The 13,755-nt window shown below is 36.9% G+C and overlaps 1 protein-coding gene across 5 annotated transcripts in view; it reads left to right on the forward strand.

Annotated features, from left to right (window-relative positions):
* Nucleotides 1-13,755, forward strand: part of LOC132198232 (sodium-dependent nutrient amino acid transporter 1) — a 35,718-nt gene that overhangs the window by 20,260 nt on the left and 1,703 nt on the right. For 3 of the 5 annotated variants that reach the window (XM_059622131.1, XM_059622134.1, XM_059622135.1), the window contains exons 3-8: nt 6,266-6,391; nt 6,807-7,062; nt 8,379-8,574; nt 9,010-9,280; nt 12,807-12,910; nt 13,407-13,593. In XM_059622131.1, coding sequence (XP_059478114.1) covers nt 6,266-6,391; nt 6,807-7,062; nt 8,379-8,574; nt 9,010-9,280; nt 12,807-12,910; nt 13,407-13,593 — 1,140 coding nt within the window. Of the gene's footprint in view, nt 1-6,265; nt 6,392-6,806; nt 7,063-8,378; nt 8,575-9,009; nt 9,281-11,166; nt 11,271-12,477; nt 12,582-12,806; nt 12,911-13,406; nt 13,594-13,755 lie in introns of all 5 variants that reach the window. The other 2 variants (XM_059622133.1, XM_059622132.1) reach the window with 2 other exon arrangements.

A 13,755-nucleotide genomic window follows, 5' to 3' on the forward strand; every position in this document is an offset into this window, starting at 1 on the left:
CTAAAATTCTAAACCCTGAAAATTTCATTAGCTACACAAGCATAAATTGTCAATGCATCGCTCGCAGTGCAGTGTACTGTGTTGCGCTTTGCTGTTATTTGCATGTAGAACAACCTTTCGGATTTCGCTGTGCTTTGTTTGTTTGCTGCAGCATCGCTCGTTTTGTTTCCACTGATTTCCTCTTGCGCCAGCCAGTCAACCTGCTAATGAATTGGCTGCTGTTTCGCTGCACTGCTTGGTAAACGCGTGTTGTAATTGTGTTGAGCCCGCTGAACCACACTTTGGTGATGCGAAAAAGGTTGCATTGCTGTCTTTTGTGCGCAGAGACACGCGCGGCGAATTAATTAAAATGCTCAACCGCGCACTCCCCGCGGAGATCCACTCAAAGAAGTAGCAACTCCGAGAGGCACCTTGTTTATTTTTTTGCACCTCGCATACTTTCAGACTAATTAAAAATAGCGTTGAGGACTCTGCCCTGGAGCAGAGAGATCGCCTTTGTTTGCGAAATTTTTGCGCGTGGGATTTAATTTTAATTTTCATATTTGTGCTCAAAAGTTAGCTTTAAAACACCACATACGTACTTTGCCTTAATGAGAAAGCAACACACGTCGGACCAATCCAATTATAACCAGAAATAAATGAGTAGAGAGGCCGCTCTAGTAAATGTATTCAAGCCTCTAATTATTACATAGATATTTTTAGATCGCAAATATTAACATACGGCATACGGTATTTTTAGGGGTCTCTAATTTGTTCAATATTATGGAGTCGGCTGTGTTGAGAGAAGAAGACTCTCTTTTTATTTTATAAACGTTTAATTTTTGTAGATGCCGTTTTGTCCAACAATTCCTTTCTTCCAAAAATATTTCTTTCAACAATTGAAATGTAAATATTGTGATTTAACAGACAATTATATAATTTAATAATTGAATAATATTAAATTTTTAGATTTTTAATTAAATTTTGATTGGTCCTTGATATCATGAATTTTCAGAATTAAAAAATTTGAAGGAGTTATGGACATTTTGATAGGTATAAATATATTTAATTTAATTCCAGTGAGATTTCGTATTTATTTTGCAATGCAGTGTAATAAATGGTGCTTTACAATGAATTCCAACTCAGAGGAAACTCGTGCACTTAATGTATGTATATCTTGGCACACCTTTAATTAAGGCATATCAAGAGAGCAAAACGCAAAACAAACAGAGATTCTCGCGCCAGCACGTCACGGGGAAATTTAATTAAGCGCAAAACACGACGGCACACTTTAATTCAAACACACCGGTCGCGCGAATTACTCAGACTGCTGCACGTGTGCGTTTTATATGCACTTCACCCCATACGGTCGCTGTCAGCCAAAGACATTTTAATTACACGGCATTCTGTCGTGCTCACCCTTAATTCGCCCACCTCAGCTCAGAGCAGCTTATGCATTAATTAGTTTGCAGCTTTTTTTGCTCATATATTGTTTGCGCAGCCTACATTATTTTCATGTCGTAATTAGAGCAACTTTGAAGTGAAGAGAAAATTACGAATGCGTTTTTTCATGCCGATGCATTTTTTAAAAAGGGCAAAAGTGCAATGCGCTCAGTGGTTGAAAAAGGCTTAAGGTTTAATAATATAATTTTCAAACGCAAAGAAATATTTATTTGTTATTTTTTCACATACAAAATAAATGCCCAAAATTAAAACGAGACAATGGATTTTTTTTTTAAATATTTTGAATTGGCCATATATCTTTTTCTAGTTTAAAAAAAATCATTTCCTTTTAAACGGAATATTGCAAAAAAATCATAACTTAAAGAAAAGCTTGTTTTCTTCTCAGCAATATATCCAATAATTCCCGCAAGTTATTGTCAATCGTAGGAATGCTTTTAGAGCTTTTCCTTCGGGGAAAGCGTGCGAACAAATGACCGAAAGCGATTATCTAGCTCTTGCTGTTTTTTCTTATCGATACAGCAAGCGCGGGGCAATTTTCGTCCGCCCAAGCTCACAATGGGAAAATACATAGAGGCAGTGGAGGCGTTGTATAAGTTCTCGGCCATTAATCAATTAGAAAGCTTCATTAATTTCACGCTTGGTTACCGTGGTGACATTCGCACTCTCGACCATAAAAGGCTCAAAGTGTAAGTGTTCGCAAAAAAATTGTGAGCACATTTTTAGCGAGGCCGTTGCTGTGCGTATTATATAAATGGAGTGTCGCTTAGTGGCAATAATTACTTCTTCGTCCTCCATTATCCTCGCCAAACCGTGAAAATAAACTGAGAATTTTTGTAGTAAATTTGAGCTTAGAACTTCCTTAGTTTTACAAGTAAAATGAAAACACTATCAGATCAACAATTTTATTGGCTCGATCATAAATCATAGCTGACTAAAGAAATAATTTAGGGTTTTATTTGTATTAATTTTAATTATTGTAAATTATAAAAAAAAACTGCATATTTATTTTAAAAAAATTAAAGAATCACAAAAGATTTGAATCAGAATTTGCCCGTCCCTCGCTCCTGATCAAGCCTCAATGTGATTAATTCAAAATTGAGGATCCTGTTTGAGGAAAACCTCATATGTATACTAAGGATTTAATTTCAAGTATGGACAAAGCACATTTGGGCAGTTGACAATTTTGGCATTACGCACGAGAGGAGTGCGAGCTCATAAATCCTTTAATAATAGGCGATGCGCAATCTTGCAAAATTCATCGAGCCCCAGCAGTAGTCATTTAACTGCTTGTAATCCGGTGTACTTAATGTGGGAGTCGTGCATTAGCATGCCGCGCGTGCGGATCTGCGTAATCCGAATTATTGAATCTTCCCTGCCGACCGCAGTGTAATGCTCATTCGCGCGGAAAATTGAGTTCGCCGCGTTAGATTACGGGCATGGGGGAGAAGCTGCGAAAGGAAATTCGCCCACACCACACATGCGATTTTATACACATCTCTGCGCTGTGTTTTAAACAGGGACCTTTGATGAATGATTTATCAGCAAACATCATACACACCGCCGATGATAGTGCTCTTTAATGAATCCTGCCTGCACACATATGCAACCTGCACCACCCGGTGTAATGTGCGGTTAACGAGTTTAGCAAGCGCTGCAAGATTTATTTTAACGGCTGCGGCCGCAAATTACATGCAAAACTAGCTGCGCCAACACGGACCCATCGTCCGGCGGGTTTTATTGCACACACCGCGAGCGCAAAATCCCTGCCCATTAAGCACTTTTTCGCTGAAATTAGTTGAAAATTTTTCAAAAAAAGCGCGAGTGTTAACGCTCGATTGCACTCCTTTCTGTTTTTATTGCAAGATAAAGCACGCTCCGCAGAATTTATCTTTCATTAATTTGTCGCATGATATAATTGCTTTATTTTTCCACCCAAAAGTGGTCGTTAAGTACGTCAACCTTCAAATTTTAGTGTACGAACATAAAGCAATGTGCGTAGAATATGATTTCATTGTGTAAACAGACGAATGCTGATTAATATTTATGATGTGTAAAACATTCAACATAATGCGCAAGTGTAAATTTCTTCCAAGAAATCTGCTATTTTTTAGAAATAATAAATGATAAAAAGAATAAGTGATATGGAGACAATAAAACTGAATGTTAGATAACATAATTATGCATAATACAGAATATTTGACAAATGAATTTCCAATACTTAAAAACCAATAATTTAAATTGCGTATATTTTTATCTTGAATACAAGAAAAGGTAGCAAACTTTATTCTTTACTCAAATCGAACATATATTTTTCCTTCAATTTACATAACATCAAATATCTGAGGCCATGTAATGGAGTTTCTGCTAAATTATCAATTTTTCTCTTTTCCCATTGATGAAATTTTCGCCAATTATTTCGCAATGCTGATGAAGGCAGGAATTATTCATCCGCATTCCAATTGCATTTTTCCTTCTCCCTTTGAGCGGAATGGCATCAAACGGAATTCTTTCCGCTCGGATTGGCTCTGAAATTTTTCCGGCTGACATCGAACTATTGAATTCCTTCGGCTCTACCAAAAATTGCGACGTTGTATAGCATTTTTTTTTATCGGTTCAAAGTCCGAAAGCCAAACGCGTATTTTCGCTTTCATCCCTATAACCTCGAACAATACGAGTAGAGACTGGCGCGCGTATTATCTCTATAATTGCGACATAAAAGCCGGCGACTTCATTTTGTTCTCTTTTTTTTTATCTTGGTGCACACTTTTACTGTTTATTTATTTGTTTATTAGACAATTAAGCGACCCATTAAACACGCCGTGCTTGATTAATATTTTTATGACACCAAACTTCATATCCTCGTAGGCGCTAAACTTTTTTATCAGTGGAAGTCCATAAAATTGACTAATCTTTTTCCTACCATTCCGCCGAGCCACACGCACGTCATCATCCCTCTCGCTTTTATGAGCTCCGGGAAATTTCTATCTAGCACATCAGTGACGGGAAACGGTTTAGTGTCTCATTTTGTGGCCGTCCGAGCGGCTTATTGCTGGGGAAAAAATCTGCGCGGTGATGAACAATAGTATATGAATTGAAACAGACCAAATAGGCTCTAAATTCAATTTTGGGCTTTTAAGGAGCGAGAAAAATTATAATAATAATTTTGAATGTTGATAACTAGTAACCCTTTAAATTTACTTCATTAAGATTTAAAGATAAACCTATTTTGCAGTAAAGTTAAAGAATTTCAGATAATTCAAATACCTAGAACAAGAATAAGTTAGAATTAAAAAAAAAATATTTGAACCAACTAATTTCTTAAGATAAATTTTTTTCAATTAAATTAAAAATCATTTTTCGACAAAAATGTCTTTTTTTCCCCTTTGTTAACTTTTTCAGAAGCAGGAAATTAACGCTTTTTTATGCTATGGAAAATGTAAAACCTTTAGGTCTCAATAAAATATCAATTTTCCAGCCCACAATATCTGTTTCCAGCTTTGGTGATAAAAATTAATGTTGCATGTCTGAGCAAAGTTGTACATTGGCAATTTTATTGCTAGCGGTCATAATTATTAAACTGGCGAGAGAATTCCAATTTTCTCTTTTTCCCTCGCTCGCTCAATCCCAACGCATTGCGGTCAACTTCCATTGGGGACGAAAAAAATTTAAGAGACAGAAAAGTCCTCCCCAAGAGTAATAATGGAAAGTTTATTAGATCACTTGTTTTTTCCTCTCTCTCTTTCTCCTTTCTTTCTTTCTTTCTGTCTACATCCTTGTCGTTCTCATCTCAATAAAAAAGCAAGCGCAGGATGAAGTTTCGATCATCTGCTAAATTGCAGAGACGAGAGAAAAGGAAAAAAAGGAGAGCCGCTCTCCGGTGAGAGGGAAGATTTAGCTCGGAAATTCACGTCACTCGCTGCCGGGAAATAAAGCAAACTTTTGACATAAAAATGATGCGCAACGTTCTTTTTTCCCCTTTTTCACCAGCACACGCGCGGCAAAGAGCGAACGGATAGTACTTTCAGCATACAAATCGCTAAGTGCACTTTGCGGGTAATATTTTTGCACTGCGAGATTATAGACTGCTCTGTAAAAGCTGGAACAGGAAATATTAAATTGAGACATGACATGAAAATAAAATTCAATTCAGCAAAAAGGTAAAAAATAAAGCAAAATACTTGTAACGGTTGCATGAGCTTTTAAAAATGACCATCATTTTAATTATATTTTAAATTTTATTTAAAGTAATGAAGAACAAAAATATGAAAAGTATAATTTATTGATAAGAACAAAAACCAAGTCAACAGAGGCGGATTTTTGATCTCGGAAGGTTTAGCAAAATTCTCGCTAGTGGTGGTGTCGTTTTGTCCAACAAATTAATTTCTTTTCAAATTAATTGTTTTCAACAACTGAATGTAAACAATGGGATATAACAATTTTGACAAATAAACAACAACAATAAATTCTAATTTTCAATTTATTCTAAAGTAGTTATTTTGAAAGAGAATTTACCATTAAAAGCTCCTGCCAGCACGAATTTCTGACAGGCGGGCACAACTTCCACTATTTTTCTCTCTTTCTCTCGACCCCATTTATTTGCATTCCCAGACGCGCACTGCCCACGCGGAGAGTCATTTTTCACGGCCACGTCTCTCGCTCTTGTAAATTTGCATCTGCGACGCGCGAGACTCGCTTTAGACAAGTGGCGCGTACATGCGAAAAGGGTTGAATCCCTTGTCATAGACGGAGGATTTGTTTCTCTTTGTGCGTGGAATATATATATGCGAGAGAGATGCTCATCATCAATCCATTTTGCTTGCAGGAACTGGGAAACGAAAACCCTGGCTTCCAGATCGACATCACCGACGGCAAGGGAGTCATCACCACTAATGGCGCCAAAGCGACGAATGGCAAACCCGTGGTCGCCTCAAAGGACACCGTCCAGCTGGTAGGAAACTTTGACCACCTTTGAGACTGGTGATTTAATCAAATTTCCAAGAGCAAACCTGAAGCTTTCACATTATAAAATTTAGCTCTCTTTAAAAGAGGAAAGTTTCAAAGGCCTATTCAAACCTATTGAATTTTATTATTAATAAAAAAAAACTTTTGGCCTAAAGCTTATCAAAATATAAAATATATCTTATTTTCAGAATTTTATCTAAAAATTAAAATACACGAAGAATTAATAAATTCATCTTTGGGCTCAAAATAACTGAGACCATGTATTTTTTTAGTTTTTAATTTTTTATTAAATTTTACATTTATGCTTATTTAAATACTTTAGCTTGAATCAATACCAGTATTTCTTGATTCTCAATACATAAATCGCCTCTTTTTTAATTTTTCTAATTACTCACTTTTAGGAGGAAGGCACAGACAGGCAGCAGTGGTCAAACCCTGTCGAGTTCCTCCTTTCCTGTATCGCCATGTCCGTTGGTTTGGGCAACGTGTGGCGTTTCCCTTTCACTGCCTACGAGAACGGTGGCGGCGCCTTTCTCATCCCTTACATCATTGTGCTGCTCATTGTCGGAAAACCTTTCTACTACATGGAGCTCGCCCTCGGCCAGTTTTCCAGCTCTGGACCTGTCAGAGTGTGGGAAGTCGTGCCTGCTTTGAAAGGTAAGAAGAAGAAAAATATTCCTTTGTATTAAATGTTATTAAAATCATTTCATTTGAAAAAAAGAGGGAGAGAAATAATTAAATGCACTTGTTGTTTGAAAGCAGAAATATTTTAGATTACTTTTTTTTACCAAGTAATGATTTTTAAGTTTTCTTTTTGCAATAATTCTTAAATCTTTGACTGAAAGTAAAGGCCCATCTTGAAGAATCCATAAGTTACTATGTCGTAAAAGCAGCAACGCTCCACTTTGAAAACGCAATTTTCTCAGAGACACGCGCTTTGAGGTCTCAGTATAATACTCTTGACGTGCATTAGGGTGGCCAAACAGCCCCTATTAAGGCCAAAAATGGAAACATCTGGCACATATTCTCATGCCTTTGAATCCAATGAATAGGATTCGCAGCAGCAGGGCGCCTCTCAAAGCGAGTGGGTCTCTCAACAAATGAAACAAAAAACGACACAGAAACTCTATTTCACGGGCCTTTAATCTTTTTAAAATTAAAGCGCTTCAAAACGTTGGGGGAAAAAATGAAGAGCCTCTCTTTGCTAATGCATTCTGCCAAACCATATTATTTTACTCCATTTTTTATTCTGACTGCTGACACGTGGCAGCACATTAAAACTTTTCGCATTTAAAGTGTCAATTCGATTTGAAAGCATTTGATGCCGACCGACCCCTCTTCGCTTCAGCCGATGATTTTTCTTCATTCCCACGACGCTCCCCCTCTGAAAGATGTTTTAAACTCTTCAAGTCTTAGGGCTCGTCCATTTATTTTTGCCTGATGGCGACTAATTTAGTGACGGCGGGCGGCTCTCATTACTCATAGTCTTCTTTCTTGACGCAAAAACACGGCTGCACGTTCATTATTTTTCTGGAACAAAAGATGCGAGAGAACACGCGCAAACAGCCTCTCTGGAAATTAAATTCTTTGATGACAAAGCGTTTTTAGCGGGACAATGAATTCACTTCGCCGCGCCTTTTGTTTTTATATAGAATCTGTAAAACAATAGTTCCTGACGCTTTTTCAATCAGAAAATTCCTTTATTTATGTAATTATTAACTTGAAAAAAATGCGTATTATTTGACGATTCTTATAATTTTAATAAAAGTCATTCATATTGAAATATATTTTGACGGTGAATTCAATTTAAAATTTCCAAATATATTCAGAAATAATTCAAATTAATTCATTAAGAATTTTTCAAGTTAGTCTTTATTCATTCAACGTTCTGTAATAATTTTTGCACCGCCTGTTTACTAGCAATGCCCTCATTTTTCCGACTCATTATAACCATTCTGTCTATCCTGCCACAGGCGTCGGTATAGGGCAACTAGTCTCAACGACGGGTGTGTTCACGTACTATTGTTCCATCATGGCGATCACCATGTTCTACTTCTTCGCGTCGTTCACCGCCGAGCTGCCCTGGGCTAGATGTGGCGAGGGATGGGTCGACTGCGCTGATTCTTTCGGATCCAACGGCAGCATCAGCTCATCGGAAATATACTTCAAGTAAGTATCCCTCACATGTTGTTTAGTTCATCAGTTCATGGTTGTTGCCATTCTGATCATATTTCAAAAATTTTAACGTTAAAGCAAAATAATATCTCCCTAGAAGAAAACAAAATGTAAGATTTTCGGTCATCCTTAAATAGCATTGATGTAAAATAAAATACCTATATAAAAAGGAAATTGTGACTTGAGATGTAGACGAGATCCTTATAGTATTTCAGCTATGCAACCTGGCGCACACAAGAGTTGCGCAGGTTGCATGCTTCTCCTTTTCTATTAGTGTAGCAACAGACCAAGGATCGCTTTAATTATGTGAAATTTTCTGATATAATTGACGAGATTTTTATTCCATTATAAAACGATATTTCTCGTAATAAAAATAAATCTAATCCTAGATTTTTGTAAAATTATAAATAAAACATAAACAATTTCTAGGGACATAGTGCTGCAGGAGAAGGACCAGATCAATGACGGTGTAGGTTACCCTGAGTGGAGGTTGACGTTGTGTCTGCTCTTCTCATGGGTCACCATCTGCCTGGTGCTGATCAAGGGCGTCCAGAGCTCTGGCAAAGCGGCCTATTTCCTTGCGCTATTCCCGTACGTGGTGCTCATCATCCTGCTTGTCAGGGGCGCCACCCTTCCTGGTGCTGTCGATGGAATTCTCTACTTCATTACGCCACAATGGGAACAACTGCTCAACCCTAAGGTAATAAAATATTCCTTATTAAATCACTGATTATTTATTTTGCACTTGATTTTAATTCAAATTGGAGTTGGAAAGGGAAGTTTTTTAGTGATAAAATATGAGTGCGGAAAAATTAAAATTTCGCTTCCTTTTCCAAAATTTCCGCTGAATGTATTGTCCTTTATTTTATTATATGATTTTCTTCCATGCGATGTCCATTTAATGTATTTCCTATTTGATTAGTTTATAATATACAAGAAAATTATGTTTCATTCTTAAAAGATAGAATAATTTGTGGATGATTTTATGCTTTATTTTCATAAAAGAAAAACAAAATTAAGTCCTTTTAAACATTCATTGTTTATATTTGAGCTCGGCAAAATAATTTTGATCTAAATTACGCAGTTTTCTGTAGATTTTGAACAGAGACTGCGCAAATCTTGCCTTGCCGGCTCAAAGGCAAATGGTATTCAATGATGCGCGTACTTTTTTAACTAAATTTCACGGCAAACGGAAAAGTCGGTGGATTAAAGGTGCAATTTATTTCACACTGCCGGCGGCGAGGATCATTTGGTATTACCAAGGGAAATAAATGGAAGCACCCCGACGGGTCGGTCGGGCAGGTTGTGCCTACACACAATGAAGCGGCCCTCTTTCATTTTCCGGCAGTTTGCTCGCACCACCTGGCAATTTGTCACGCAGTTCGCTTTTATTTAGGCTTTGACTTCTCGGCCGAATGGATTGTCGCGCCCACCAATTTTAATTAAAACATTTGACAAGAGTGCCAATTTCATCCACCGGTCTCTCTATAATATTTTATTTTTCGCTTCTGTCGGGAAAATCGTTAATTGCTCGGTGCCCGAATACCTCCAGCTTTAATTAAAAATGTGGCAATTTATGGTCCAACAATACAAAAAGCTGCTCGTTCGCCTCGGATTTTTCCTCTTCATCCAGCACCGCGCGCTGAAAAATTCAACAGCTAGTTAAGAATTTTTGCCCTCAGCAAACAAAAGGAATGAAAAAAGTTAAGCCGAGAGAGCAGGCAAATCTGGCCGGGGATGTATAATTATTAATTCATGCCGCTCCTCCTTCTGCTTCGAGCCGCGGCGCATATTTGTACTTTTAATAATCCACAAGGGGATGGTGTACGTCCATAAGCAGTGCTCGAGAAAAGCAATGGAAAATTAGGAAAATTAATTACGGGCTGCCTCATTGAATTTTCCTTGGGAAAGAACAGAGGGACGTACGGGAATTCAATTTTTTATTCATCCTCGCCGTGTTGTTGGGAAGATTTATTTTTCCCTCTTACATAAATAAAGCCCTACAAAATTTTCCTCCTCATGGCAACGGATTTTTCATCACATGCGGCAACCAACTATTCATAGAATGGATGGTTTTGGAGCAGGCTCGTTATATTTAATGACTTCTCTGAATTTTTTTTATCATTGAATGCAAAGAAAATTTTCTTTTTAGATCAAAATTTAATTGAATATGAAGTACAAAAATAAGACTTAGAGATTGTAAATTTCCTCAGAAATTGTTTGTTTAAGGTTAAATGTCTGACTATTTTCACAAACCGCTATGTTATCTTTGTTTTAAGTATAAAAAGGGTTATTTTTTTCATTCAAAATAGAAATTTAAGCGAAAATTCGTTTTAAGAAAATTCTTGTTTAAAGCATGCATCAACCAGCGATTGGTGTTATGTATGAAAAAAAAAATAACAAAATTGCTTCATACCTTATACATGAGATGCAAAAAATCCTACCCTCGGCTGCAATAAGGGATTTTTGCCGGAGAAACAAAGGCGGGCACATTAGCGCAGGGCGAGGAAAAAAAGACGACGGCGGCGATTCATTTTTCCAGCCTGTCCCACATGATGACCATGAATAATAAATATGCTGATTTAGGTGTGGTACCAAGCAGTTACGCAGTCATTTTTCTCCCTGGGTGTCGCGTTCGGCGGCCTCACAATGTACGCCTCCTACAGCCCCCTTCACCACAACTTTCACAGGTAATGGAGAACAATTGCGAGAGACGCCGCCTGCGTGTAGCACTACTTGCAGCAGCGCCCCTCTGACGACCCAAACCCCTGCCTCTGACCCCTCGACGCTGCACGAACAAAACCTACCCGCCCTCACTTGCTCTTTTTGTAATTTTAGATTTATGTAGAACGCACGTGCTGCTTTTAGCGACGACAAATATTTGCATGGAAATAATTTCATTTTTACTCCTGCGTTTTCACGCCAGGTTTATCTTTCAATTTTTTTAAAATTTACATTATATATGTAACTAAAATTTATATCGCACACAAAATTTAATTGAAAGTTGATCCTGGCGTGAGAATTAGCATTTTTATATGCATGGCTATAGACGTGATATTGCGCTCATTGCATCCCCCGTTTAATTGTTTTAAATGTTTCACTGCATGATTTATTTTGCACTAATTTGTGTTCTAGTTTCTAGTTCACGACTCTTTGCAACCAGCTCACAATTATTGTTTTTTAGCCCATCATGTATCAAATTACACAATGTTTTCATTTACTACTGCAGGCTAGAAAAGAAAAAATTTTGTCACTGCATTACCTTTTTAACTCATGCTGGTTTTACGTCAAGTTAATAAATTTTAAAATTATATTCTTTCTGATCAATTAAATTGCAATCACAATTTGTTGAGTGGAATATTCTTAAATTAATTTAAATAATAGCAATAAAATAATTTTCAATAGAAACTTCCTTATTCTAGTCCTGAAATTATAATTCGCTAACCTTTCCACAAAATGTTTTCTCTGAAAGCCCATTCATTTTTTTCTAAATTGAGACGTCACACTACAGGGAAAATAATTATGCTGCCTTTGTTTAATAATTTAATCTAAATATGCAAAAAAAGAACGCATTCTCTTCCTTTTTTTTTTAAGTTATAAATTATGTTTTCCTATCGAGGCATTTACAAATTATTTTTCGTTTTGTGACGTTTCCTGCCAACATTATTAAATTCATCGCATTATATTGCCAACGGAGCAATGCATGTGATTATGCTGTCCATACTAAATGAAATGAATTGATGGAGAGAGAGAGAGACTCCGTCTCCGCTGTATTATGTGTTTGTGTTGAATCAAGTCGAGCGCAGTGGCTCTGCGCTGATTTGCATTCGTAATAAACATGTCTGGAGCAGTGAGTGTGTGAAACCATGTGTGAGAATGAATTAATTGCCGGCACAGGTGTGGTACGCGGCTGTGACGCAGTGCTTCTTCTCGTTAGGGGTGGCATTTGGCACGCTGTCTATGTACGCCTCCTACAATCCACTGCGACACAACGTCCACAGGTAATTTCAGCTGCGCCACCCGACGCCAGGGCCACTCATTTAATTTGTCGCACTAATTCACACGAAAAACAAACACTTTGCACACCTACACAAAGGGATCATTTTGATAAAAAAGCAATTAATTGCGTACATGTGACTGACTGAATAAATGTGAAATGCCTATTAATATGTGTATGTGTATGTTCACTAATCGAGAACTCTATTCTGGTTGGATTGACAAATCAGGTGTGGTACGCTGCTGTGACACAATGCTTCTTCTCATTATCGATCTCTTTTGGCTGTCTGATTATGTACTCCTCGTACAACAGATTTGAACAAAGCGTTTACAGGTGGGTACAAAAGATTCAAGAAATTGGAATAAACAAAAACCTTTTTGTATTCTTCAATTTTCATTCATTCACTCTTTTTATAATTGTTAAATTCAGAATTGTCTTTGGATGGTTATTTATAATCAGAAAATTTGAAATGGATGAAATTACAGAGAACAAATTATTTGTTTGACGCTCTTGAAATTTTTGAATCTAATATAATTGTTAGTTGAAACTGCTGTGAGAAACTGTTGATAAATTTGAATCCACCCTCTAAATTTATATATTTTCTTATTAACATATTAATAATACACAAAAGTAAAAATTTGCATGAAATGCACTTTCCCGCTTTTGATTGCACTCGCTGATCAACTTAACACAAACAACAACCAAACGTATAAACTGGGACTCTAAACAAAAAGACATTCACTTATCGCTATTAGGCGACACGACTGAATAACACACACAAAATTGACTACGCCCTGACAGCCAACTTATTTGCAAAACTCAATTTTAGGGATGCGATGATCGTGACCACAATGGACACGTTCACCAGCTTGTTGGCTGGATTCACAATTTTCGCCATCCTCGGTAATCTGGCATATGAGAAAGGAACGGACATCAGCAATGTTGTCAGCGGCGGATCAGGACTTGCATTCATTTCATACCCAGAAACCATCGCCAAATTCAACGAAGTGCCACAGGTACTGTTTTTAATAATAATAAAAAAAAATTTAAAATTTAAAAGATTAATTATCTGATTGGCCAAAAGCTATAATAATAATAGAATAAATAATAATAGAATAATAATAGAATTAATTGAATCATTCTTACCAAAAATAAATAATTATTCTGTTTTATTTTCA

This window comes from Neocloeon triangulifer, unplaced genomic scaffold (assembly GCF_031216515.1).
Source record: "Neocloeon triangulifer isolate White Clay Creek 2 clone unplaced genomic scaffold, ASM3121651v1 ptg000012l, whole genome shotgun sequence".
In the NCBI taxonomy this organism is placed as follows: domain Eukaryota; kingdom Metazoa; phylum Arthropoda; class Insecta; order Ephemeroptera; family Baetidae; genus Neocloeon; species Neocloeon triangulifer.